Genomic DNA, 26601 nt, shown 5'->3' with positions numbered 1-26601 from the left:
GATTGATACTAGTCTTTTGTTGAGATATTTACAGGAAGTAGCGAAAGGAGATACAGGAAGTAGAGAAAGGAGATGATCATGTGTACTTCCTGTTTTCTCATAGAAGTACAATAGCTTCTGGAAAGTTTAGGTCCAGTAATATCAGATATTAATGTTATTTCTTAATGTCATAATCAACATTATTGAGATTTGTAAAGCCAGTCTAATTAGAAGTGTCATTCTGTTTTTTCTTCTATGTTTTTGCATCGCCAGCCAAACATTGCCCAGTGTTATATATTTGGAAAATGCTTTAAAGCCAGCCAAAATATGTTGTTTTTTCTTATCATAGGTACAAGTGCCCCAGGGTTTGGCATACTAGGGCAGAGCTCAACTGGTGTGGGTAAAACCAGTTCCATACCAGCAGCTGCCCCATTGTCAGCAACATTGCCCAAAACAGGCAGCCAAAGTGAGGGCTTAAGTGGCCTGCCTCAGCAGACAGGTAGGATTTTCATTTTTACATGTAGATGGGCCTTTTTGAGTTTTGGGACCTACAATGTTATGAAAATCCCAAGGACATTACCTTATGCCAAATTCTTAATATGTTGTAATGATCCGTATTTTTCTATGTGAGATGTAGCATATATTCAAAATGGTCATGTCTTCATTTGATACATTTATTTAAGATTGAGGATGTAGTTTACAGTGATTATATATATTATGAAAAATGTGTATATTGATAATATTCTATGCATAACACGAATCGTTCACCCATGTTGGTCTGTCTTAAAACTGACTTCACACTATTGTTATCTTGATTCCTTTTAGCTCCTGCAGGTGTGCCCCAATCCCCAAGACAACCCCCACCCCCTGCCTACCCAGTAGCCCGCCCAGCCTCGCCCGAGTATGCCCCACCCCCACCTAGCTACCCAAGGATAGGGGCAGCACAAGGACTAGGGGTGGTGGCAGTTGATGACTCTACTGGAGAGAGCTCAACGGGCCTTGGGCGGCAGACAACAGATACAGTGGATCAACAGTTTTCAACTAGCATTCTGGATGAGGTACTTGACTTGTACCTGTTATAGTGTGGCTACATTATACTTGTAATTGTGTGGCTACATTATACCTGTGATAGTGTGGCTACATTATATCTGTAATTGTCTGACTACATTATACTGGTCATAGTGTGGCTACATTATACATGTATTAGTGTGGACGCATACCTTTAATATTGTGGCCACATTATATCAATTGTACTTTAAGATGCAACCCTGAATTTTCAGTTGTCATTTGATGAACACATATTTGTGCAATCTGCCAATGTTAATTTCTGAGGTTTATATACACAACATGTGGTCATTTCTAACCTCTAGTCATTAATGAAAGTTCCAATATATGTTGCTGATTTCACTCTATATTGGGGTAGATAATTCACATCCAATGAATGTCAGCAAAATCATGATTAAATGTTTACAATATCAAATAATATATACCGGTAATATTCTTGGAAAAATACAACTGTTTATTGGCCCCACAGATTCAGCACTTTGAGCAAGAGCTGTCAGAATTGAGATCCAGAGCGCGGTCAGTGGACTTTTGCATAGGCAGTCGGGAAGAAATGGCACTTATACGCCAGGGAACACTCGAGATGGAGACTTACTCACACGAAATTAAGACCATTGTACAGGTTAATGCTTCCATTATTTAAGTTTAAATAATTGAACTAATACTTTCATGTGTTTGATACTTCATTTCTTGCATGAGATTGGTGCTTGATATTCGAATCGGGAGAATATTATGAACTACTATCAAAATTAATGCAGACAGTTGTGCCCATTTGTTGAGGGCTTGTGGGTGGATCTGTGTGAGATAAGTATAAAGTAAGCACTCATATTTCATATCATATTCTAACAGATTTGGTGAATTACTTTACATGTATCCAACCTTGATAAATTGAACTTCTGTTTCATGTAAACAAAAATATATGATTTATACAAGCAATTTTAATCTGGTATAAGATGGTACTTGATGTATGCATATCAGTGTTCATCTGCTCAGTAACCTATTGATTGTTATTCTTGTTTCAAGTCAGTAGAGCTGATGCAATTGCATTTTCTAAGAGAAAACTTTATACAGAGAGTTGTGTAATATTGTAGTAATATTTTCCCATTGTTGGAAAGTAAAAGTATTTTCTAAGTTTAGTGTTTTTAGTTTAGATTATAAACAACATGTTTTTTCAATGTATAAAGTAGGGATGGCAACGAGTAGTAAAATTAATACTCGAGTACTCGGACGATCGTTCGATCGAGTACTCGGGTACTCGATTACTCGGAAAAATTGAATATGTGTTCGCAAAGACAAGATTGTGTATACATGTATCGTTAATGACGTATATTGTGCGTTGGTCGTATTATTGGTCATTTTCACCTTTAAAGTAAACTTTCATTACGTATTTCAACAAAAAATGATATAAAAAGAAAACAAATGTTGTTTCAGGCTTTTAATTTGTCTTATTCGTTTCATTTTATACAAGTATGCACTGCAGAAATGAACAACAATCAGAATTGCAATGAACAAAAATTAAAAGCATACATAAAAATAGTGAACGAAATTCAATACGAAGTTCAGTTGTTCACTCTATAATTTAATTTTTAAATGATAGTTTTTTGTACTGTGTAATTGTTGTTGACCTCATTAATATTCATAATTCTTGATTTAAAATATCAACCAATCAATTGTGATAATCATTGCAAAAATAGTTAAAATACGCCCGTTAAGAAATCAATAAATTTTCGTAACGGTCGATACTTGCTCGTTAGCGTCCATTGTTTGATGAAAGGTCTCTAATTGGTATGCAATAGAATTGTGTAGGTGAAAGTACTGCTATCAAAACTTCGCTAATTGACATCAGTGCTAATTTGAAATAGGGGTCCTTTGTTGACAGTTTGCAACTATCACAACAACTCTCAACTAATTGATTGAGGTTAATTGTGTACACAGCGGGGATTAGAGGGACCGTTAATTGTCCTCTTGGCAACTAACTAGATCTGATATTTTGTCTGTAAATCGTGTATTTGGTGATTTTTATAGATTTTTTTATTTTTTTTCCGAGTACTCGAGTAGTGATTTGGTACTCGAGTACTCGGACGTTCGATTGAGTACTCGAGTACTCGGGTACTCGTTGCCATCCCTAGTATAAAGTCATGTTCTTCCCTCATCCCAACAGGATCAGAGTAAAGAAGTCCAAGAGCAGCGCGCTCTGTGTCTAGACCTGTTCTCCCAGACAGAGGATTGTCGCCGTCGACAACAGCTCAACTCTGACCCCAAGTACCTTCACCTTCTGAAGACTTGTGCTCTCGACCCGGGCAGTGCAGAGAAACTCAAACATCTGCAACTTCAGTATCAGGCAAGTGGCTGAAGGGCTAATTGTCAGAAGCAATGTAAACATGTCTAAAATATTGGTAACAGATCAAGAGAAAATTAAAGTCTTTACAATTACAACCATATAATCACAAGTGTTAAATATTCCAGCTGCTGGACCAAGGAGTGCAGGATGTTGACCTGATACTGGACACACAGTGGGAAGAATACCAAAACAGCAAAAAGAACAGGTGAACACTGATTATATCTTAAATATCTAACATACTAACATATCATACTGCGGTGTATGTGGCATGGACAAAACTCCAGCCTGGCTGAGTGTCAAATCCAAATGTAAAGGTACCAATATGGGAACAACCATTTCATATATACATTTAAACATTTTTTGAACTAGAAGATAATTGGCTAATCTTATTTAGGAGCGTACTACAAAAAAGCCGGAAGATCACGATTTTCAATTGAATGCAAAGCGAGTTGTCAGAAATTTAATAAATAATTAAACTTTTATGTCTAAACAAGCCTGAAATAATACTTTCAGTCAAGCTTTTGTTTTAAAATGTTTATCATTACAACCAAGAAATACGAATACGAAAAATATATCGTACGATAATTATAATCATTGATATAATGATCCAAATATCCTTTGGCTTTTTGGTTTTATTGTTAATTACATTTAAACACTGTAAATCCTAACACTGTTTATCCGAAACTATTACTTTTTCGAATTTATTTTTCAGTCCTTTTTTTATTCTTCATTGTTTAATGAAATTTTTCATCAATAATCTGAAATCATTTTCAAAATCATCGCTATTTCGAGGTCAAAATTAAGGTCCTGATTCAGTTTTTTCACACCTATTTATCAGTCGTAGTTTTCACACATCATACAGCGATATCCATTTGAGGTGATAATGAAGCATTTAGCGCTTGCCTCTGTAAATAATTATAAAAACAAATCCTGTCAGTCGTGTGCATTTTGAATTGCACACTCCTATTCTAAAGTGAGGTGATGACATTTTAAGGTATTATGAAGAATGCAGTTATGAAAGAATTTTCAGTGTAATTACAACAAGTATTAATGTAACCAGATTTTTTATATATAGCAGCACTCGTACTGTATGTGTGCCACTATTTATCCAATACCCAGTTAAATTAACCAGGTTAAAGTTTCATGGATATACATCCGTATAATCTTCAATTTTTATTCCTGGTTTTTATATTTAAGTACATGCCATTTTTGGGAAACCAGACTTTACTAGTACGCCTTGGCTTGCTGAATTACGCTTAGTTATGCCCTTTTTTGTTTAACCATCTTATCCACCAACAGGCGTGGGGCACCCGCCAGTGACATGCTGTATCGTGTGGTGAAGAGCAACAGTAACCTGATAAACGTCCAGCGTACAAGACTGGGCGAGGTAGAGAAGAGACTTAAACAGCTCAAACTGTACAACCAGACAGCATTGTGGAGTAACGCGGCCAATACCACCAATCAAGAGTGAGTGTTGAAGCCTTAAAGAAAGTTATCAGTATGAAAATGTTGATTAATTTATAAACATTGGAAAACCTTAAAAAAGCATTAACTGGGCAGGCAGACGGCACTTTGTATCACCCCTTTCAAACGCCATCAACAAATAGTTATTAGCGTGCCCATATTCACAAATCATCTTAAAATATTCTAATTCTTTTCCCAAAAGTTGACAAGGTAAATTTTCAGCTGTATAATTCCAATGTATTATGGGTTTTTTTTATGTTACAACCAAAGTCAGTGTGCATTTACTATAGTTTTCAAAGATATTATTTTTTTATGATATAAATGATACATTCTCATTTCTACTCTTGCAGTACAAGTGAGCTCTCTAGCCTGGCTGACTCTCTGCTAACTGGAAGCCCTGTGAAGAGTACTTCAAGTAACACTTCAGTGCTGGAACAGACAAAAGCATCGAGTTCTATAGGATTGGATGGGAGGAAGGTGCTTGCTGGGAGAGTTGAAAGGCTTCGGGAACATTTGATGGCTCGTAGTCATGTACCCACTGTACACTCAACCAGACCTGGTATCTATAAGGTTTCTTTGATATATATATATACATGGTATAGGATACAGATATAAGGCCTTCGAAATGTATGTGTGTAAGTGTTGCTTAGTCCTTGAATTAAACACTAAATTTAGTGAACTTTAGAATTTAAGTTGGTACCGTGTCATTGATAACTGAAATCCATTTAACATATTTGATATGGAACGTGATACACCTGTTAACTATCACAGATATTTTTCTTCTTACTCAGTCATCAAAATTAGACTTTTTGATAAACAAGCTCAAACTCAAAAAAATTCCAAGCCCATAAACTATTTTACGAGTACAGTGGTTGCAGTCTTATGCTTATACATTTAAACACTGCTAGTCCGAACACTATTTATCCGAAATGATCGCTATTTCAAAATTATTTTTCGATCCTGATTTTATTTCTTCTTTGTTTAACTAAATTTGATTAACTAAATCATTAATCTGAAATCGGTATTCCGAAAAAATCGCTATTTTGAAATGAAAATTACTGTCCTGATTTAGTATTTCACATCTATTTATCAATCCTTATTTCGAACTTGATCATCTCATAGTTTTTCACACCATGGCATCAGCTTGAGGTGATAATGGAGCACAATTAGCGCTTGTTAAAGAATGACATTGAGCACGCGTATGTTACAAAGATCGATGTCAGAAAATGAGCGATTCATTTGGGTGATATAGTGTGTAAGTAATTGCTGGTTAACACAACCTGAATATCATTTAAAAATGTCTCATCAAATTTGATCGCCACATTTCTCACTCGACCCGCTACCAAACATTCAGGAGAAGGGCCCGGTAACCAACCCGGAAGGATGCTACGAGACGCAACAATTTGAAAAACTTCCATGACATAACATTTGTTAAACAATTACCGTATTCAACAAATCTGTATACTGAATGATAGCTCACTCCGAATGTAACATGTTGTTAACGTGTAACCGACATTGCAATCTTCACAACTTAATATTTTTCATCTATCATTTGCGAATGCTGTCATTTTCTAAAAATTGTTAATATCGTTATTTCGGATTTTTTATCTGGGTCTTGATGATTTCAGATTAACTGTGTTTAAACTTATACCCACTGCAATGTCTCATGATAAATGCAGAAAAATGCAGATGCATATTGGCATCAGGATGCTCTTGTTTGTTTTATATTTAAGTAATGAATCGCAACAACTTGCTCTTCATTTCTAGGGAACCTATCAGTACTAACCATCTCCGACTCCCAGATTGCCTGTACAGACAGCATGTCTCGAGGTGGGGCAAGCAGACCTCGGGGCGAGGCTGGGGCTCCGGCCATGACTGCCCGCCTGAGGGGGGGTCAGGCATTCACTGGGATGTCACAAACTGATAAAGCAGGTTAGGAGTTTTGAATTTCTTATCTGGTTATAAACGTACACTCATTATAAAAAGTTTTTATTGTTATTTCATTGCAATGATTATCCGGTTTCAATAAATAATCTGACAGTGTAAAGCTTAGAAAATTAGTGCACTCAATTGTTTTGTTTTTGTTAAATAATACAGTCATATTTTACTCATGTTTAAGTCCTTAAAATTATATAAGAATGATTTATAGATGCCCTTCACAGTTGGTAAATATAAAAATGTAGTTGTTGTCTTAAAAAACATTTCATTATAAAGTATAAGGGTAGTTAAAACTCAAAAGAATATGCAGAAAGGTGTGCTTATGAAGTTATTATACCTCCCACAAACAAATTTTAAAGGGAGTATAATTGAGTCACTCCGTAGTCCGCCGGTAAGTCTGTTACAATTTTCCTTGTCCAGAATATAACTTAAAAAATACTGGAATTTAATTGAACTTCATATGATGGTAAAAGCACAATGAGAGGAAGTGCAATGTACAAGAACCATAACTCTATTTTACCTTATTATAGATTTACTGCCCTCTGTCATTTTCTTTGTTTGGATCATTATTTGAAAACTACCGATGAAATTTAATTTAAACTTTATACTATGGTCAAGCTCAATAAGAGGAAGTGCAGTGTACAAGAAGAACCATAACTCTATTATTACTTAGTTACTTTACTTAATTACTTAGTTACTGCCCATTGTTTCTTTTTCTTGTCAGCAGTGTATATTTTATATTACTCAATGGATTTTAATGAAACAACATACTATGATTGGTGATAAGTGGAAATGCAGTGTATAATTACCTCAGAGTTATGGCCTTTTTTCAATTGCCATTCCTGTGTTCAGGCAGCATTTCTGGGTATGCATTAATACTGTGACATCTCATATTTCTTCAAACATATATAAAACTGAAACCTTTACAATATATTCAAAACATAAGGAAAAAATGGCAATTAGGGTTGGATAACTTAAAATGACATTGCCATAGAAACTGCCTTCAAGTTATAAACCAACCTATGACTAAGTTTCATTTGCATCAATATAAATAGTTTCCATACGTTTCATATATATGTTGGAAGCAATGTGAGTACTTTAACACATATTTATTAAACACCCCTTGTAAGATTATGATTGTGTGTGAAATTGCTTTTTTTTTCAGGAAATTTTGCAAAGATTGGAGAAAGGAATCCTGGAGTTATGGCAGAGAAAAAGCCACCAAAGGTACTTAACCAGTTTGCTGATCTGTCTTGATTTCCAATTTATTGATGTTTACCTGTGTTCAGGTGGACTACCAAAATCTGTCAGTACCTAAATCCCAGCCTTAAATCCTAAATCTCTAGAGTCTCGGAAGCTGGGCATGAGTGTGAATTGTTCACGCCGGTTTTTCATGAAATATTTTTTTCCTAGTTAAAAAAAATAATGATGAAGCACATTAAAAAGTTACCAAAGTGACACTCAGCCAGTATAATTCACCTTTAAATTACTACAATAAAAATGATGGTTTTTGGATTGCATCTACATCACACGAACATTGAAGTGCATGCTAAAATGTGCAATTTATTTAAATTCTGTATCTGAGAACTGGCTGATTTGGAGGCCATTTCATCATGATATCTAGGAGCGAGTTTGTACTTAGGAGCAAATTTGTTCTTAGGAGAAAGGAGGGTGTTAATACCTTGAAGTTAGTTTGTATTAAGAAGCGAATTTGTACAGGTCTAGGAGCAAGTTTGTACAGGTCTAGGAACAAGTTTGTAACAAGGAGTGAGTTTGTAACAAGGAGTGAGTTTGTACAGGTAGGAGCAAGTTTGTAACAAGGAGTGAGTTTGTATTAAGGAGCAAGTTTGTACAGGTCTAGGAGCAAGTTTGTAACAAGGAGTGAGTTTGTACAGGTCTAGGAGCAAGTTTGTAACAAGGAGTGAGTTTATACAGGTCTAGGAGCAAGTTTGTAACAAAGAGTGAATTTGTATTAAGGAGCAAGTTCGTACAGGTCTAGGAGCAAGTTTGTAACAAGGAGTGAGTTTGTAGTAAGGAGCAAGTTTGTACAGGTCTTGGAGCAAGTTTGTAACAAGGAGTGAGTTTGTACAGCTCTAGGAGCAAGTTTGTAACAAGGAGTGAGTTTGTAGTTAGGAGCAAGTTTGTAACAAAGAGTGATTTTGTACAGGTCTAGGAGCAAGTTTGTAACAAGGAGTGAGTTTGTAGTAAGGAGCAAGTTTGTAGTAAGGAGCAAGTTTGTACAGGTCTAGGAGCAAGTTTGTAACAAGGAGTGAGTTTGTAGTAAGGAGCAAGTTTGTAACAAAGAGTGAGTTTGTATTAAAGAGCAACTTTGTAACAAAGAGTGAGTTTGTATTAAGGAGCAAGTTTGTACAGGTCTAGGAGCAAGTTTGTAACAAATAGTGAATTTGTATTAAGGGCCAAGTTTGTACAGGTCTAGGAGCAAGTTTGTAACAAGGAGTGAGTTTGTATTAAGGAGCAAGTTTGTACAGGTCTAGGAGCAAGTTTGTAACAAGGAGTGAGTTTGTAGTAAGGAGCAAGTTTGTACAGGTCTAGGAGCAAGTTTGTAACAAGGAGTGAGTTTGTATTAAGGAGCAAGTTTGTACAGGTCTAGGAGCAAGTTTGTAACAAGGAGTGAGTTTGTAGTAAGGAGCAAGTTTGTACAGGTCTAGGAGCAAGTTTGTAACAAGGAGTGAGTTTGTAGTAAGGAGCAAGTTTGGACAGGCCTAGGAGCAAGTTTGTAACAAGGAGTGAGTTTGTAGTAAGGAGCAAGTTTGGACAGGCCTAGGAGCAAGTTTGTAACAAAGAGTGAGTTTGTATTAAGGAGCAAGTTTGTACAGGTCTAGGAGCAAGTTTGTAACAAAGAGTGAGTTTGTATTAAGGAGCAAGTTTGTACAGGTCTTGGAGCAAGTTTGTAACAAAGAGTGAATTTGTTTTAAGGAGCAATTTGTAACAAGGAGTGAGTTTGAACCTAGAAATGAGTTTGTATTTAGGAGCAAGTTTGTAACTAGAATTGCATTTGTATTAAGGAGCACATTTGTAGCTAGGAGTGAGTTTGTATTTAGTAAGCAATTTGCACCTAGTATTATTAAGTCTCGTCTCTGTATCTAGCTAGAAATTAATGTATCATATGGGTACCTTTCAGGACCCTAAGCCAGTAAGAAGCAGGCTACAGCAAGAGCAGCAGTTCCAGCAGCAGCAGCAACAACAACAACAGATAGCACGGCCTAAGGATGAAAGAGATGGAGTTGTAAAGGGTTTCCTGCAGAACATCGTGGACAAGGGGAAGGACAAGGGGAAAAAACCAGCAGAGAAATTGAAAGAGATTTTCATCAAACCTAAACGTACTCAACAGCAGTCAGGTAGGAATTGATACTATGAAGAACAGAGCGTTGCCCTGGCAACATGAACCAAATAAATGCTGTTTACATTTTTGACTTAAACCATAAAGTCTTATACTCTTCTAATGATGAAGTTTTACAGGAGATACATGCTAAAGCTGCAGAGCTACAGATAAGGGGTGTAATTGGTGTCAATACTCATATGCTGTAATTTTCTCTGACGAGCTTTGTGTTTAATAATGCTAAGGGAAGCAAGCACTGTTCAGTGATTTTAATTGATTAAGTTATGCTCTTAGGATCAAACCTATGATGTACATAAAATACATGCATACATCAATGTCCAATCAGACTTTAACTATAAAAGACCATAACACTAAATTAGTTGAAACAAAGGTCTGCATTGCACTTTACGATATAACATAGGCATTTTATACACTTAAAGTTATTTGCAGCTCTGAAGCCATCAGGCCTAAAAAAAAAAATACATTTGGTTCGGGTTACCCGACCCTACGTACGGAATAGGCGCCGACCCTACCGTTTTTATAGTCAGTTTGAAAAAAAAATGAAAAACTAAAAAAAAAGAAAAATTTCGTTTTTTTTTTAATTGCTTTTTAATATTAAGTTTAAACCTTAAATGCTTGTACAGAAGATAGCTTTAACACCATTCTCCAATGATGAAAATTATATTCTTATATAAAACCTAATAAAAAAAAAAATAAAAAAAAAATAAAAAAAAGCCTACCTACCCTACCTATTGTTTTTAAGGATGTAACCCTAACCAAACAATTATTTTTTTTAGGCCTCATTTAAAAGTGACAGTTTATTTTCATTTATCTCAAAAGTTCCTATTTTACCTTGCGGTACCAAATTTCAAGTCACAAATTTTATACAACAGTTCAATCTGGTGGAATCACCCTCAACCCTGTGTTGACAGCCCCACCCCCAGATAGCAAGCCTGTTCCACCTCCTGTCAAGTCTACCTCAGGTCTCCCCATGCCTGGATTCACGGGGAAGCCCATTGAGAGGTCTGGGCTCCCTAAGACCCTGTTGCAGGGGACTGGAGATGTGCCTGCCTTACATCAAGGTTATTTCTATAATTGTATTTAATTGAAACTGACCAGTATCAATGGGATGTAAATCATTTTCTGTTGATTTGAATAATGCTTGCAGAAATGATAAAAAAATATTAAATACTAGCTTTATTGAAATAGTTAATTATGGTTTATAAATAATGTGACTTATTTAACTTGAATGTATGTAAATTGATTGGTTCATAAAGTGGTTGCCTAATTTATTAACAATTTGACTGGTTTACTGCACAGTGATAAAGTTGAAGGAAGCAAATGGTGTACAGTTTGAGGACATTACACCCAGCGGCTCCGAGAACGATGTAGGGAACATCTCAGAGAGTGAGGAGTATGATGAAGACTCCAGTGAAAGTAACGGGACCAACCAGGGTTTTGGAGCCCAGTATAGCATACCCTCAGAGGGTAAGACTGGCAAAGTCAAAGCTTTTTATATTCTTCAAACATTCAGTAGGATGAAAACTCCAATGACAATCATAGGGTATTTAAACCGAAACATGTTTCTGTTGTTTGCTACACATGTATAAATGATATTTAAAACCATCTAATAAAAAGAAGGGTGGCGGGTGATTAAATTTGGAAGTGCACCTTAAATGACTTGTACACATGTTTGTACGTATGAAATCAAAAACATGATTCTTTCCCAGTGTCGTCTACTTTGCCCAAGGCAGCAGTACTTGGAGACATTGATTCTGTAGGAAAATGCCCAAACTCCCGCCAAATACACATATTTGGTTAATCTAACAGTTTCATATTTTTTCTGTTACTGCCTAAGGAAGTAGGTAATAGAAGCCCAGGGTTCTGTTTAAAAAAAGCCCCAAACTCTCACCTCCCACCACAATACATGTTTAAGCCCATAAAAACAAAAAGAAGGTTGTAACATTTCCATACATATTGATATGCTCCAGTGTCGACCTCAACGCCCAAGCCAGCTCTGTCAGGAGCCCCGGGTTATGTGGGAGAGAGCCCAAAACTTCCGCCCTCCAGCACGCCCATCAACAGAAAACTGTTTGAAACAGAAGCTTCAACACCAGGTTTGTTCTATATTTTGTAATAATGTATGGCAGCAGGATATTCTTAATTGTTTAAGAAAAGAATGATCTGCAGAATTTAATTGCATATTGTATGTCTGAACAATCAGTATGTTTCTTTCTTATTGGGGGCGATTCATCCTCATTCTCCTCCTGAAAAAAGTAGATATATTTTCCCCTACCCAGGGTAAAACATCCTCTTTTGGAGAAGCAGTGACCTTTTAACTTTTAGCAAAAGTATATTATAGTGCCAGTCATGAATATTTTACTTTGAATAACTTGCTTTGGGCCATCAAACTTGACAATAGTTTACATTTTGATACTTACTCAACAATATACTTGATCTCCCTCATCTTAAGACAAACCAGTCATCTCAGATAGGATGAGTAGAAAATTTGACAGTGCCTGTATAGAACTAAATATCCCTCATCTTAAGACAAACCAGTCATCTCAGATAGGATGAGTAGAAAATTTGACAGTGCCTGTATTGAACTAAATATCCCTCATCTTAAGACAAACCAGTCATCTCAGATAGGATGAGTAGAAAATTTGACAGTGCCTGTATTGAGCTAAATATCCCTCATCTTAAGACAAACCACTCATCTCAGATAGGATGAGTAGAAAATTTGACAGTGCCTGTATTGAACTAAATATCCCTCATCTTAAGACAAACCAGTCATCTCAGATAGGATGAGTAGAAAATTTGACAGTGCCTGTATTGAACTAAATATCCCTCATCTTAAGACAATCCAGTCATCTCAGATAGGATGAGTAGAAAATTTGACAGTGCCTGTATTGAGCTAAATATCCCTCATCTTAAGACAAACCAGTCATCTCAGATAGGATGAGTAGAAAATTTGACAGTGCCTGTATTGAACTAAATATCCCTCATCTTAAGACAAACCAGTCATCTCAGATAGGATGAGTAGAAAATTTGACAGTGCCTGTATTGAACTAAATATCCCTCATCTTAAGACAAACCAGTCATCTCAAATAGATTGAGTAGGAAATTTGACAGTGCCTGTATTGAGCTAAATATCCCTCATCTTAAGACAAACCAGTCATCTCAGATAGGATGAGTAGGAAATTTGACAGTGCTTGTATTGAACTAAATATCCCTCATCTTAAGACAAACCAGTCATCTCAGATAGGATGAGTAGAAAATTTGACAGTGCCTGTATTGAACTAAATATCCCTCATCTTAAGACAAACCAGTCATCTCAGATAGGATGAGTAGGAAATTTGACAGTGCCTGTATTGAACTAAATATCCCTCATCTTAAGACAAACCAGTCATCTCAGATAGGATGAGTAGAAAATTTGACAGTGCCTGTATTGAACTAAATATCCCTCATCTTAAGACAATCCAGTCATCTCAGATAGGATGAGTAGGACATTTGACAGTGCTTGTATTGAACTAAATATCCCTCATCTTAAGACAAACCAGTCATCTCAGATAGATTGAGTAGGAAATTTGACAGTGCCTGTATTGAGCTAAATATCCCTCATCTTAAGACAAACCAGTCATCGCAGTTAGGATGAGTAGGAAATTTGACAGTGCTTGTATTGAGCTAAATATCCCTCATCTTAAGACAAACCAGTCATCTCAGATAGGATGAGTAGGAAATTTGACAGTGCTTGTATTGAACTAAATATCCCTCATCTTAAGACAAACCAGTCATTTCAGATAGGATGAGTAGGAAATTTGACAGTGCCTGTATTGAGCTAAATATCCCTCATCTTAAGACAAACCAGTCATCTCAGATAGGATGAGTAGGAAATTTGACAGTGCTTGTATTGAACTAAATATCCCTCATCTTAAGACAAACCAGTCATTTCAGATAGGATGAGTAGGAAATTTGACAGTGCCTGTATTGAGCTAAATATCCCTCATCTTAAGACAAACCAGTCATCGCAGTTAGGATGAGTAGGAAATTTGACAGTGCTTGTATTGAGCTAAATATCCCTCATCTTAAGACAAACCAGTCATCTCAGATAGGATGAGTAGGAAATTTGACAGTGCTTGTATTGAACTAAATATCCCTCATCTTAAGACAAACCAGTCATCTCAGATAGGATGAGTAGGAAATTTGACAGTGCTTGTATTGAACTAAATATCCCTCATCTTAAGACAAAACAGTCATTTCAGATAGGATGAGTAGGAAATTTGACAGTGCCTGTATTGAGCTAAATATCCCTCATCTTAAGACAAACCAGTCATCGCAGTTAGGATGAGTAGGAAATTTGACAGTGCCTGTATTGAGCTAAATATCCCTCATCTTAAGGCAAACCAGTCATCTCAGATAGGATGAGTAGGAAATTTGACAGTGCCTGTATTGAGCTAAATATCCCTCATCTTAAGACAAACCAGTCATCTCAGATAGGATGAGTAGGAAATTTGACAGTGCCTGTATTGAACTAAATATCCCTCATCTTAAGACAAACCAGTCATCTCAGATAGGATGAGTAGGAAATTTGACAGTGCCTGTATTGAACTAAATATCCCTCATCTTAAGACAAACCAGTCATCTCAGATAGGATGAGTAGGACATTTGACAGTGCCTGTATTGAGCTAAATATCCCTCATCTTAAGACAAACCAGTCATCTCAGATAGGATGAGTAGGAAATTTGACAGTGCTTGTATTGAACTAAATATCCCTCATCTTAAGACAAACCAGTCATCTCAGATAGGATGAGTAGGAAATTTGACAGTGCTTGTATTGAACTAAATATCCCTCATCTTAAGACAAACCAGTCATCTCAGATAGGATGAGTAGGAAATTTGACAGTGCTTGTATTGAACTAAATATCCCTCATCTTAAGACAAACCAGTCATCTCAGATAGGATGAGTAGGAAATTTGACAGTGCTTGTATTGAACTAAATATCCCTCATCTTAAGACAAACCAGTCATCTCAGTTAGGATGAGTAGGAAATTTGACAGTGCTTGTAATGAACTAAATATCCCTCATCTTAAGACAAACCAGTCATCTCAGATAGGATGAGTAGGAAATTTGACAGTGCCTGTATTGAGCTAAATATCCCTCATCTTAAGACAAACCAGTCATCTCAGATAGGATGAGTAGGAAATTTGACAGTGCTTGTATTGAACTAAATATCCCTCATCTTAAGACAAACCAGTCATCTCAGATAGGATGAGTAGGAAATTTGACAGTGCCTGTATTGAGCTAAATATCCCTCATCTTAAGACAAACCGTCATCTCAGATAGGATGAGTAGGACATTTGACAGTGCTTGTATTGAGCTAAATATCCCTCATCTTAAGACAAACCAGTCATCTCAGATAGGATGAGTAGGAAATTTGACAGTGCTTGTATTGAGCTAAATATCCCTCATCTTAAGACAAACCAGTCATCTCAGATAGGATGAGTAGGAAATTTGACAGTGCCTGTATTGAACTAAATATCCCTCATCTTAAGACAAACCAGTCATCTCAGATAGGATGAGTAGGACATTTGACAGTGCCTGTATTGAACTAAATATCCCTCATCTTAAGACAAACCAGTCATCTCAGATAGGATGAGTAGGAAATTTGACAGTGCCTGTATTGAACTAAATATCCCTCATCTTAAGACAAACCAGTCATCGCAGATAGGATGAGTAGGAAATTTGACAGTGCTTGTATTGAGCTAAATATCCCTCATCTTAAGACAAACCAGTCATCTCAGATAGGATGAGTAGGAAATTTGACAGTGCTTGTATTGAGCTAAATATCCCTCATCTTAAGACAAACCAGTCATCTCAGATAGGATGAGTAGGACATTTGACAGTGCCTGTATTGAGCTAAATATCCCTCATCTTAAGACAAACCAGTCATCTCAGATAGGATGAGTAGGAAATTTGACAGTGCCTGTATTGAACTAAATATCCCTCATCTTAAGACAAACCAGTCATCTCAGATAGGATGAGTAGAAAATTTGACAGTGCCTGTATTGAGCTAAATATCCCTCATCTTAAGACAAACCGTCATCTCAGATAGGATGAGTAGGAAATTTGACAGTGCCTGTATTGAACTAAATATCCCTCATCTTAAGACAAACCAGTCATCTCAGATAGGATGAGTAGGAAATTTGACAGTGCTTGTATTGAGCTAAATATCCCTCATCTTAAGACAAACCAGTCATCTCAGATAGGATGAGTAGGAAATTTGACAGTGCTTGTATTGAACTAAATATCCCTCATCTTAAGACAAACCAGTCATCTCAGATAGGATGAGTAGGAAATTTGACAGTGCCTGTATTGAACTAAATATCCCTCATCTTAAGACAAACCAGTCATCTCAGATAGGATGAGTAGGAAATTTGACAGTGCCTGTATTGAACTAAATATCCCTCATCTTAAGACAAACCAGTCATCTCAGATAGGATGAGTAGGAAATTTGACAGTGCTTGTATTGAGCTAAATATCCCTCATCTTAAGACAAACCAGTCATCTCAGATAGGATGAGTAGGAAATTTGACAGTGCTTGTATTGAACTAAATATCCCTCATCTTAAGACAAACCAGTCATCTCAGATAGGATGAGTAGGACATTTGACAGTGCTTGTATTGAACTAAATATCCCTCATCTTAAGACAAACCAGTCATCTCAGATAGGATGAGTAGGAAATTTGACAGTGCCTGTATTGAGCTAAATATCCCTCATCTTAAGACAAACCAGTCATCTCAGATAGGATGAGTAGGACATTTGACAGTGCTTGTATTGAGCTAAATATCCCTCATCTTAAGACAAACCAGTCATCTCAGATAGGATGAGTAGGAAATTTGACAGTGCTTGTATTGAGCTAAATATCCCTCATCTTAAGACAAACCAGTCATCTCAGTTAGGATGAGTAGGAAATTTGACAGTGCTTGTATTGAGCTAAATATCCCTCATCTTAAGACAAACCAGTCATCTCAGATAGGATGAGTAGGAAATTTGACAGTGCTTGTATTGAACTAAATATCCCTCATCTTAAGACAAACCAGTCATCTCAGATAGGATGAGTAGGAAATTTGACAGTGCCTGTATTGAACTAAATATCCCTCATCTTAAGACAAACCAGTCATCTCAGATAGGATGAGTAGGAAATTTGACAGTGCCTGTATTGAACTAAATATCCCTCATCTTAAGACAAACCAGTCATCTCAGATAGGATGAGTAGGAAATTTGACAGTGCTTGTATTGAGCTAAATATCCCTCATCTTAAGACAAACCAGTCATCTCAGATAGGATGAGTAGGAAATTTGACAGTGCTTGTATTGAGCTAAATATCCCTCATCTTAAGACAAACCAGTCATCTCAGATAGGATGAGTAGGACATTTGACAGTGCCTGTATTGAGCTAAATATCCCTCATCTTAAGACAAACCAGTCATCTCAGATAGGATGAGTAGGAAATTTGACAGTGCTTGTATTGAACTAAATATCCCTCATCTTAAGACAAACCAGTCATCTCAGATAGGATGAGTAGAAAATTTGACAGTGCCTGTATTGAGCTAAATATCCCTCATCTTAAGACAAACCAGTCATCTCAGATAGGATGAGTAGGACATTTGACAGTGCCTGTATTGAACTAAATATCCCTCATCTTAAGACAAACCAGTCATCTCAGATAGGATGAGTAGGAAATTTGACAGTGCCTGTATTGAACTAAATATCCCTCATCTTAAGACAAACCAGTCATCTCAGATAGGATGAGTAGGAAATTTGACAGTGCTTGTATTGAGCTAAATATCCCTCATCTTAAGACAAACCAGTCATCTCAGATAGGATGAGTAGGAAATTTGACAGTGCTTGTATTGAACTAAATATCCCTCATCTTAAGACAAACCAGTCATCTCAGATAGGATGAGTAGGACATTTGACAGTGCTTGTATTGAACTAAATATCCCTCATCTTAAGACAAACCAGTCATCTCAGATAGGATGAGTAGGAAATTTGACAGTGCCTGTATTGAGCTAAATATCCCTCATCTTAAGACAAACCAGTCATCTCAGATAGGATGAGTAGGACATTTGACAGTGCTTGTATTGAGCTAAATATCCCTCATCTTAAGACAAACCAGTCATCTCAGATAGGATGAGTAGGAAATTTGACAGTGCTTGTATTGAGCTAAATATCCCTCATCTTAAGACAAACCAGTCATCTCAGTTAGGATGAGTAGGAAATTTGACAGTGCTTGTATTGAGCTAAATATCCCTCATCTTAAGACAAACCAGTCATCTCAGATAGGATGAGTAGGAAATTTGACAGTGCCTGTATTGAACTAAATATCCCTCATCTTAAGACAAACCAGTCATCTCAGTTAGGATGAGTAAGAAATTTGACAGTGCCTGTAAATTAATTGAATCTGATTGATTTCCAGATCAAGTAAAACCAGACGGAATTATTTCATTTCAGCCCAGTCGTTAACATTTGGCAGACAGCCAGCCATCTCTGACACGACCAAGCCATTCACCTTCACCCCTACTGTTACAACAGCAAGTAAGACAGTTAAAGCTGGATAAGGGCAAACCATTTTCAAGAATAAGAGGGCCTTTAAACTATAGTATAGTAAAATGTTAAGTTATTAGGTGAATATGTCCTGGCTCAAATTGGACACAGCATTAAATAGTGATTTCATTGATGAAATTCTTTAACCTGGCACCAATTTATCTACTGGTATGTAAACAAAAAATTAAACATAATGGATCATTCTTTTAAAATAATGTGAGGTTTCAAGCCATCACTCATAGCTTTTTTCATATTTTTGAAAATGTGCCTTTTTTTTTTTACTTACTCATTTTTATATGTTTGTTTTGTTGGCCTATTTCTTGGTAAAAGTCTGTTTTTGTTAACATGAAAATTTTAGCTGGACTCATTTTCAGAGACAACATCTCAATTACATAAATGAAATAAATGCTGACTTCATTAGAATGAAATTAATGAAGACTTTAAACTTATTGCAATGTATTCATTTATATAAACAATGTATACCGGGTACATATATTTTCAAGATGAGAAGCCCTTAGCCCCAGGCTCCATCACTGGACTGTTTGGAAAGCGAACTTCTGTGGCTGCTGGTGACAGCCAGATCAAAACAGGTACATTATCATGACATATATAATGTTCTGTATTTTCACTTCAGTTAAGATATTGAATATATTATAAAGCCATCCATGATCAGTCCATCTTAATTGGTCGTGACATCACTTCTTTATCAAACATTTTCCTATGAACAACAACAACAACAGTGATAATGATAATAATTGATAATGCTAATAATGCTAATAATAATAATCATCATAATCTGATGATGATAATAATAATGATAAATGTGATAATAATAGGTATAATATCTTTATTTAGAGAAGAGGCCACATTAAGACATTTATAAATATCTTCTTTACTATGTGGTTTTCTATGCTAACATATCACTGAAGGATCTTGTTAAATCAAATCAAACAACAAGCACTCTGATAAAACCTATTGTTAAAAATTAATCAATCATTAAAAACACATTTAACAGACATGCCCTTAAAATATATGAATTAACAATTTCTAAAATTATAATAAAAGCATTGATTTAGAAGTATATGAACAACTAAGGTTGGTATTATTGGTTACACTGTTAGTAGCTGGGGGGGGTATGTGATATACACCCCCAGTGGTTTCATACCATGCTAGACCGAAGCTCGAGCATGGTATGAAACCACTGGGGGTGTATATCACATACCCCCCCAGCTACTAACAGTGTAACGAATATATCTCGCCGAGTACCATTAATAATAAGATTATAAGATATAATGTATGTGTTATGAAAATATTCAGTGACGCTTAAATATTGTCTCAAAATTATATTTTAGGAAGTACAAAAAGTTAATGTTATCAAGTTTATTTGGAATAAATACAATAACAATGTAAATGTAGTAATAACATTGTTTGACAGCATATATATTTTCTCAGTAAGGTAACATTAAATTATAACTGTACAAGAAAGATGTATCACACTTCACAGTCAATAAATGTAATAATAAGAAAAACAACAACAGTTAAACAATTTCTTGTAGGTAGCTCCTCAGCACATTTGCAGATTTCTTGTTGCATCGAAGCGTCTCTTCTGAATTTAATTATAACCTTTTTTGAGAGATTCGTCACTTGTTGTGCTTGTAAACTGTTTTTTGTCGCCATTTTCTAACCATTGACTCATGTAAACAGTCGGTTACACTCAACAGATTGCTTGAATCATGTAGGAGGTGAGATATGATTATGTACCGGTATCTTCTAAGTTCCAGTAGAATTGATATTCAGAAATAAGTATCATATTGAAAATACATTTTGCTATTTTCTTCAAGGTGGAACTACAGGTCAACCAACTGCTTTGCCAGCATTTACGTTTGGGCAGCAAACATCTGCAGGGGCACCATTGTTTGGTCAATCCACCAAAACCTCCACCACTTCAACAGCAACAGTGTTTGGTCAGCCCATACCTTCCTCCACTCCTGTACCAACAATCCTAGGCCAGCCGGTACCTTCCTCTACTCCTGTACCAACAATCCTAGGCCAGCCGGTACCTTCCTCTACTCCTGTATCAACAATCCTAGGCCAGCCGGTACCTTCCTCTACTCCTGTACCAACAATCCTAGGCCAGCCGGTACCTTCCTCTACTCCTGTACCAACAATCCTAGGCCAGCCGGTACCTTCCTCTACTCCTGTACCAACAATCTTAGGCCAGCCCAAACCAAATAAGGTCATGTCAGCCTTACTTCAAGCTGATGATTCTGAAACTGAATACAACCAGTTCACACAGCCACCTGCACAACCCTCCTCCCCTATTACTCAGCCGACAGATTCAGATGCAGGTCAGGAAACAAGAAATGAAGCTAAATCAGAGAAAGGAGCATTAAAATCATCAGGCTCAGCTGGAAGCTTTGTATTTTCTGCCAACTCTGATGCAGCAACAAGCCAATCTTCAACAGCATCATCTACTCCGGCTACCAGTCTATTTGGTAAATCAACCACTGGGCCCACTGCAGTAGTTTTTGGACAGTCCTCAGCTACTTCTTTATCTGGTACCCAGCCCTCAACTACAGCTGGTTCCACTCCTCAGTCTGAACAGACAACAACGCCATCTTCAGGTGTGTCCAGCTCTTCAACTACTGCCAACACAACACCCAGTGGTTCCTTGTTTGGATCAACTTCAACTAGCTCATCAGCAAATGGATTTACTTGTTTCTTTGGTCAATCCAAGGATACTACAAGTGCTTCATCTACAACTGGAGGACCTTTTGGTCAGCCCCCATCTGCTTCATCAGAAGGGTTTGGTCTCTCCTCTACATCCACTACATCATCATCAGGAGGGCTTTTTGGAAAGCCTGCATCTGCAAGTCAAGGACTATTTGGAAAAGCCTCCACTGCTAACGCAGGACTTTTTGGTCAGTCATCAACAACAGATACTACATCAAGCTCAGGAATATTTGGACAAACTACGACCAGTTCTTCAGGTAATTAAGACTACTGCAGCTAGTCAGACCACTTGTTTACTAGAAAGGTCTGATAAAAATATGTGACAACCAATGTGTTTCAGTATCTTCTAAACATTTGTATAATTGATTACAATGATAGGGAGTTTTTGCATTATATTTGATTCATTATGTAATGTATTTAAGAAAGGTACTTTTGCAACATGGGACACCTCATTTTCATATCGTACGAGGGAGTGTGAAGGGTGAAATAAGTTGCAAGATACTGCCTGATAAATAATAGTAAACACCAAGTTAAGTCCTCCCAAATACTTTTCATTACAGGTGTGTTTGGTCAGTCCAGTGGGGGAAGCCTGTTTGGGACAACCACCACTGCTGGTAAGAACACAGTCCTTTAGAGTCACATACACATATGCATAAGTTATTTTTTGTACATGTATGAAATTGAGAATTGACACTAGTGTTTATTTGCCAAACAAATCTTACATCAACATTTTGAAAAAAAAGGACTTGTATTAACTTAAAATCACTCATTCCAAAGAAGTTATTGAGTATCTGACTAGTTATTTCTGCCCCATTCCAGGTTCAGGAGGTTTGTTTGGCCAGCCAGCAAAATCTGACGCTGATGGCGGTTTATTTGGCCAGCCGGATAAATCTTGTACTGAAGGTAGTTTATTTGGCCAGCCGGCTAAATCTGGTGCTGATGGTGGTTTATTTGGCCAGCCAGCCAAATCTGGTGCTGAAGGTGGCTTATTCGGCCAGCCAGCCAAATCTGGGGCTGAAGGTGGCTTATTTGGCCAGCCAGCCAAATCTGGAGCTGGTGCTGGTTTATTTGGTCAACCAGCCAGTAGTACTACTATGGGTGGATTATTTGGGAGCTCTTCAACATCTTCCACTGGAGGTGTGTTTGGTGCTACAACCACTACGAGTGCGGGTCAAGGTGGGCTGTTTGGGAGTTCCCCTGCATCCAGTGGTGGCGGGGGATTCGGATCCACGTCAGGGTTTGGATTTGGTCAGACTACTGCCCCAGCATTTGGACAGGCTTCAGCCTTTGGTCAAACTGCCAGGTTTGAAAAACTTGAAATGAAATGTATTATGTAGAAGAATTTACTGTTACAATTTTAATATTTTAATATATCTTTCGGACAAATGATATTAACCCTTGTAAGCCAAAACATAAGCTGTGGATATAATATTCAGTTTTATAAATATTTCCCCTTATGTTTCAGCAGTGGAAGTGGAGCATTTGGCCAGGCGGGAGACAGCAGTTCAGGGGGAGGGGGTATGTTCAGTGGCCTAGGTGGGAAACCTAGCGCAGAGAAGGCCAGCTCCAATGTGTTTGGATCCACAGCCTTTGGAACATCGGGGACATCTACTGGAGGTGCCTGTTTTCTTCTGAATGGATTTATTTGTTTTCAAGACCAAAAACATTTATACCAGGGTTTTTTCTGGAAGTTCGTGGAATGTCACATATAAAGAACAAATTTCATTTTAAATGTTTGAAAAACAGTTCAAGTGAAGTGCTATCTACATTGATGATAGAAATATTTGTTTTCTACAAAACACTACATCTAGATATCTTTATGTATACACACATACTTGACTCAGGTCAAAACTATATCATCAATTTCTGATAACACCATATTTTACTGGATAATTTTGCGCTAAAATATGTGATGGGTCACATCTTGACATCATTTCCTAAACATTTGAAGACTTTATCTTTATTAAAAAGCAGTAACTAATAAACTTCTATTTTCTGAATCATTGATTTTTGGTAGGCAACCGGCGAGGTCTTGAAGAGTCGTGACACTTCACATATTTTAGCACCAAATCAGACTGCCAAATGTGCTTTGTCATGGATACCCTAAATCTATCTATAGTAGGGTTTGATAAAATAAACTTATTTTTCTGTCATCAATGAAGATTACATTCAAGTTCATTTGCACCAACTTGCAAACATCTTTCTTTTATTCCATAGTAAGGTCATCATACATGCTGTTGATCATCATTATTAAATGATTTGTGTATTTGCAGGACTGTTCGGCAGTGGCGGAAGCTCAGCCTTTGGTAGCTCAAGCACAAGTGGGGCGGGCAGCACTGGCAGTAGTGGGGGCGGACCTTTCTCAACTGGGGGTGGGAGCTTCGGGGCTGGTGGGACGGGTGTCGGGTCCACTGGGTTTGGATCTGCTGTCAACCAGCCCACTACAGGTAGGGCATGTCCTTACTTGGGGCCTAGATAATAGGGAAAGTTAATGATAGTTTAATTGAGTGAGGGAGACGCTTAAAATGTTTGTGAAGGTTGAGGTTATGGTTCAAAAGATTGGTTCTAAGTATCATATTTTGGTTTTAACAATATGTATTGTATTTAAGTACAATTAGCAAAGACATAAATTACATACATGATAATTAAGGATTGAGGAGATAGCTTAGAGCTAATATTTATATCAAATTTTAAGACTGAAAGTGTATTGTCTTGTATGTGTGTATGTCTCAGCCTCATGGTATAAGGCTCATACTCAACAAAGGATGCTTTCTTTTGGTCCGTATTTATAGTCTGTTATAAACTAATATTGTATCTGCCCAGCGAATATACCAGTGCAGGTATACCTGCACTTGGTTTCCATTACAAATGAGTAAAATTTTATAAATTTATGAAATTCAATGTAATTTATGATGATCCTATTATCTAATAACTGTTGCTCAATGCTCTAGGAGGTTTTGGGAGCCCCCCTGCATTTGGAGGAAGTCCTGGTTTTGGAGCAGCCCCAGCATTTGGTAGTGCTCCAGCGTTTGGCAGCCCGCCAGCCTTTGGTTCCGGAGGTGGGGGAGGGTTTGGCTCAGCGCCAGTGTTTGGAAATAGTCCTGTGTCAGGAGGTGGGGGGATGTTTGGATCGACTCAAACTTCAGGGGCGGGCGGAGCTGGTGCCAGTGCTGGTGGTTTTGCAGGGTAGGAAATGTGAACATACTTAATATTGGTTGTGAATCTGAACAGACCTATACCATGCATCTTTTGAATACATATATGCTCTACTACAAGTTTGTACTAATTTTGTCTGTTATTCAATCTAATACTTAACAATAAAACAGAGCCTTAGACATAACTTTTTTGGCCAGAGATTCAAGACTTAAGTAAAAAGAGTTAGAGAGACATTATTAGCTTTGCTTTTGTGTTTACCCATTTCAGTTATATACCAGTTAAGCATATAATGTTCCAATCTGATGTTTAATACATATATTATGTGGAATAAAAAAAAAATTTGAAATAAGATTAGGAGATTTCTTTAAATTCTGAAATGTGTTGTTATGTTCCAGGTTTGCGAGCGCAGGCAGTGCAACATTTGGAGCCCTTGCCCAGTCAGATGACGTCCCGGGCTTCGGAAATCTCAACCAGGCACCCACCACAGGCACAGGTATTTGTCAATGTAGCTGTGGGTTCATGCTTGTTAAGAAATGTGCAAAGATGGTGACTTCAGTGTTATGTCAATTTTTAGCTGGTCAGTTCTTTCACCATTCAACACCACTCAAGATATTTAAATTTACCCTGGTACACATGTTGCCAGAAGCAATGGGTTCATGTGTAGCAAGCCCCATACTTAAAACTCTGGCTTTAATATTTATTGGGTTGTGCCCCTTTTTGACTGTTATTAAAGGTAATTGTTGGCCTTTGCTGTGCGGCAATCTTGTTTATAATTATTTCATTATCTGACTTGGTTATATTCCGGTTCTGTACACAACTTTCTGTTGCTTGTCTTATGATATTAGAGGGAGTAGAGTATAACAGTATTAATTCAATATAAGACGTACACTTCTATGCGTGTTTGCAGTAATTGTGGATTTTTACTTAAATATTTCCGAGATAAATGTTTTTTTCGATGATATTTGGCAGAAAGAATGGTTTGGATGTGGGTTGTTCTTTCTCACTGAAACATTTGTTTTTATTTCAGGATTTGGTGGAAACACAGGCAACACTTTTGGGTAACTATTTAGTTCTTTTATTTATGCTATCAAGATTGGCTGAACTGTTGCAATCCTGGTCTTTCTTCAAAACAGCAAAAAAATCATTTAAGATTTCCTTAAACTGTTTTTCCCATTCCAAATACAGCCTCTTTTTGAAAGTCAAGAACTAACCAAATGTCATAAAACTTCTATCTTATATATATATATATATATATATAAGGTAATTTTACAATGAGGTTTTTTTTATTTAAGACAATCCATTTAAAGGGCGGTCATGGTTTGAAAATGCACTCTTTTTTAATTAGGAAATAAAGTCATAAGGAGTGATAAAACATAAATTATGCAGACAATAAATGACAATTTACACTTTGCAGAACTTTGTATTGATCTTTAAAAAAGATTTAACTCCCCTTGTTTCAGATCCAGCCCCTCTTTCAGTGGTTATAGGGGCTAGAGCAGCAACAGTTACCATGGTTACCTTTGAAACAGTGCTGGTGGGGGACTAGAGTCTGAACTTCTACACCATAGGGATACATGTTGCCATGTTTTTTTGTACAACTATGTGACTTGAAAGATGAATTATAGGATAAAATAACTTTCTCTGTGTGTAAACTAGACTGAAAGGCTAGCTTTTTTCATGAAATTCATTGACCTGTTCAAACAAATATTGTATGTTGAATACATTAAATCATGTGTAATATCAAGTCGAATTTCTTGGTTAATACAAACCATTCAAACTGTTGGCTGGCTTTATTTGAAGTGTGTTAAAATCATGTTGAAAGTGTAACAGTGTTTAAATCAACGTAGTCACATGTTCTTAAGCTATTCATTCTTTGTTCTTGCTTTGTTGTGATTTTTGTAATACAAACTTTCATCGTGCATCTGCTGTTGTTTGATTTGCCTCCCGTCGGTCATTTCTCCTTAATAAATACATAAACCTAC

At 36.9% G+C, this 26601-nt stretch overlaps 1 protein-coding gene across 1 annotated transcript in view; it reads left to right on the top strand.

Annotated features, from left to right (window-relative positions):
* The window catches only part of LOC128224180 (nuclear pore complex protein Nup214-like), a 43187-nt gene extending 16647 nt beyond the window's left edge, over positions 1 to 26540 (top strand). The window contains exons 12-35 of the mRNA XM_052933927.1: positions 329 to 478; positions 805 to 1037; positions 1514 to 1663; positions 3203 to 3382; positions 3508 to 3587; positions 4682 to 4849; positions 5197 to 5405; positions 6614 to 6778; positions 7950 to 8011; positions 9927 to 10143; positions 11018 to 11206; positions 11445 to 11612; positions 12116 to 12241; positions 18638 to 18721; positions 19234 to 19320; positions 20572 to 21720; positions 22024 to 22077; positions 22283 to 22766; positions 22929 to 23080; positions 23737 to 23910; positions 24415 to 24649; positions 25015 to 25112; positions 25647 to 25677; positions 26080 to 26540. Of these exons, the coding sequence (XP_052789887.1) occupies positions 329 to 478; positions 805 to 1037; positions 1514 to 1663; positions 3203 to 3382; positions 3508 to 3587; positions 4682 to 4849; positions 5197 to 5405; positions 6614 to 6778; positions 7950 to 8011; positions 9927 to 10143; positions 11018 to 11206; positions 11445 to 11612; positions 12116 to 12241; positions 18638 to 18721; positions 19234 to 19320; positions 20572 to 21720; positions 22024 to 22077; positions 22283 to 22766; positions 22929 to 23080; positions 23737 to 23910; positions 24415 to 24649; positions 25015 to 25112; positions 25647 to 25677; positions 26080 to 26113 (4679 nt within the window). The 3' untranslated portion in view covers positions 26114 to 26540. The remainder of the gene's footprint in view (positions 1 to 328; positions 479 to 804; positions 1038 to 1513; positions 1664 to 3202; positions 3383 to 3507; positions 3588 to 4681; positions 4850 to 5196; positions 5406 to 6613; positions 6779 to 7949; positions 8012 to 9926; positions 10144 to 11017; positions 11207 to 11444; positions 11613 to 12115; positions 12242 to 18637; positions 18722 to 19233; positions 19321 to 20571; positions 21721 to 22023; positions 22078 to 22282; positions 22767 to 22928; positions 23081 to 23736; positions 23911 to 24414; positions 24650 to 25014; positions 25113 to 25646; positions 25678 to 26079) is intronic.
* Positions 26541 to 26601: the final 61 nt, after the last annotated feature.

This window comes from Mya arenaria, chromosome 17 (assembly GCF_026914265.1).
Source record: "Mya arenaria isolate MELC-2E11 chromosome 17, ASM2691426v1".
NCBI lineage: Eukaryota > Metazoa > Mollusca > Bivalvia > Myida > Myidae > Mya > Mya arenaria.
Note: the sequence above shows the minus strand (reverse complement) of the source record. Positions and strands in the feature narration are given on the sequence as shown.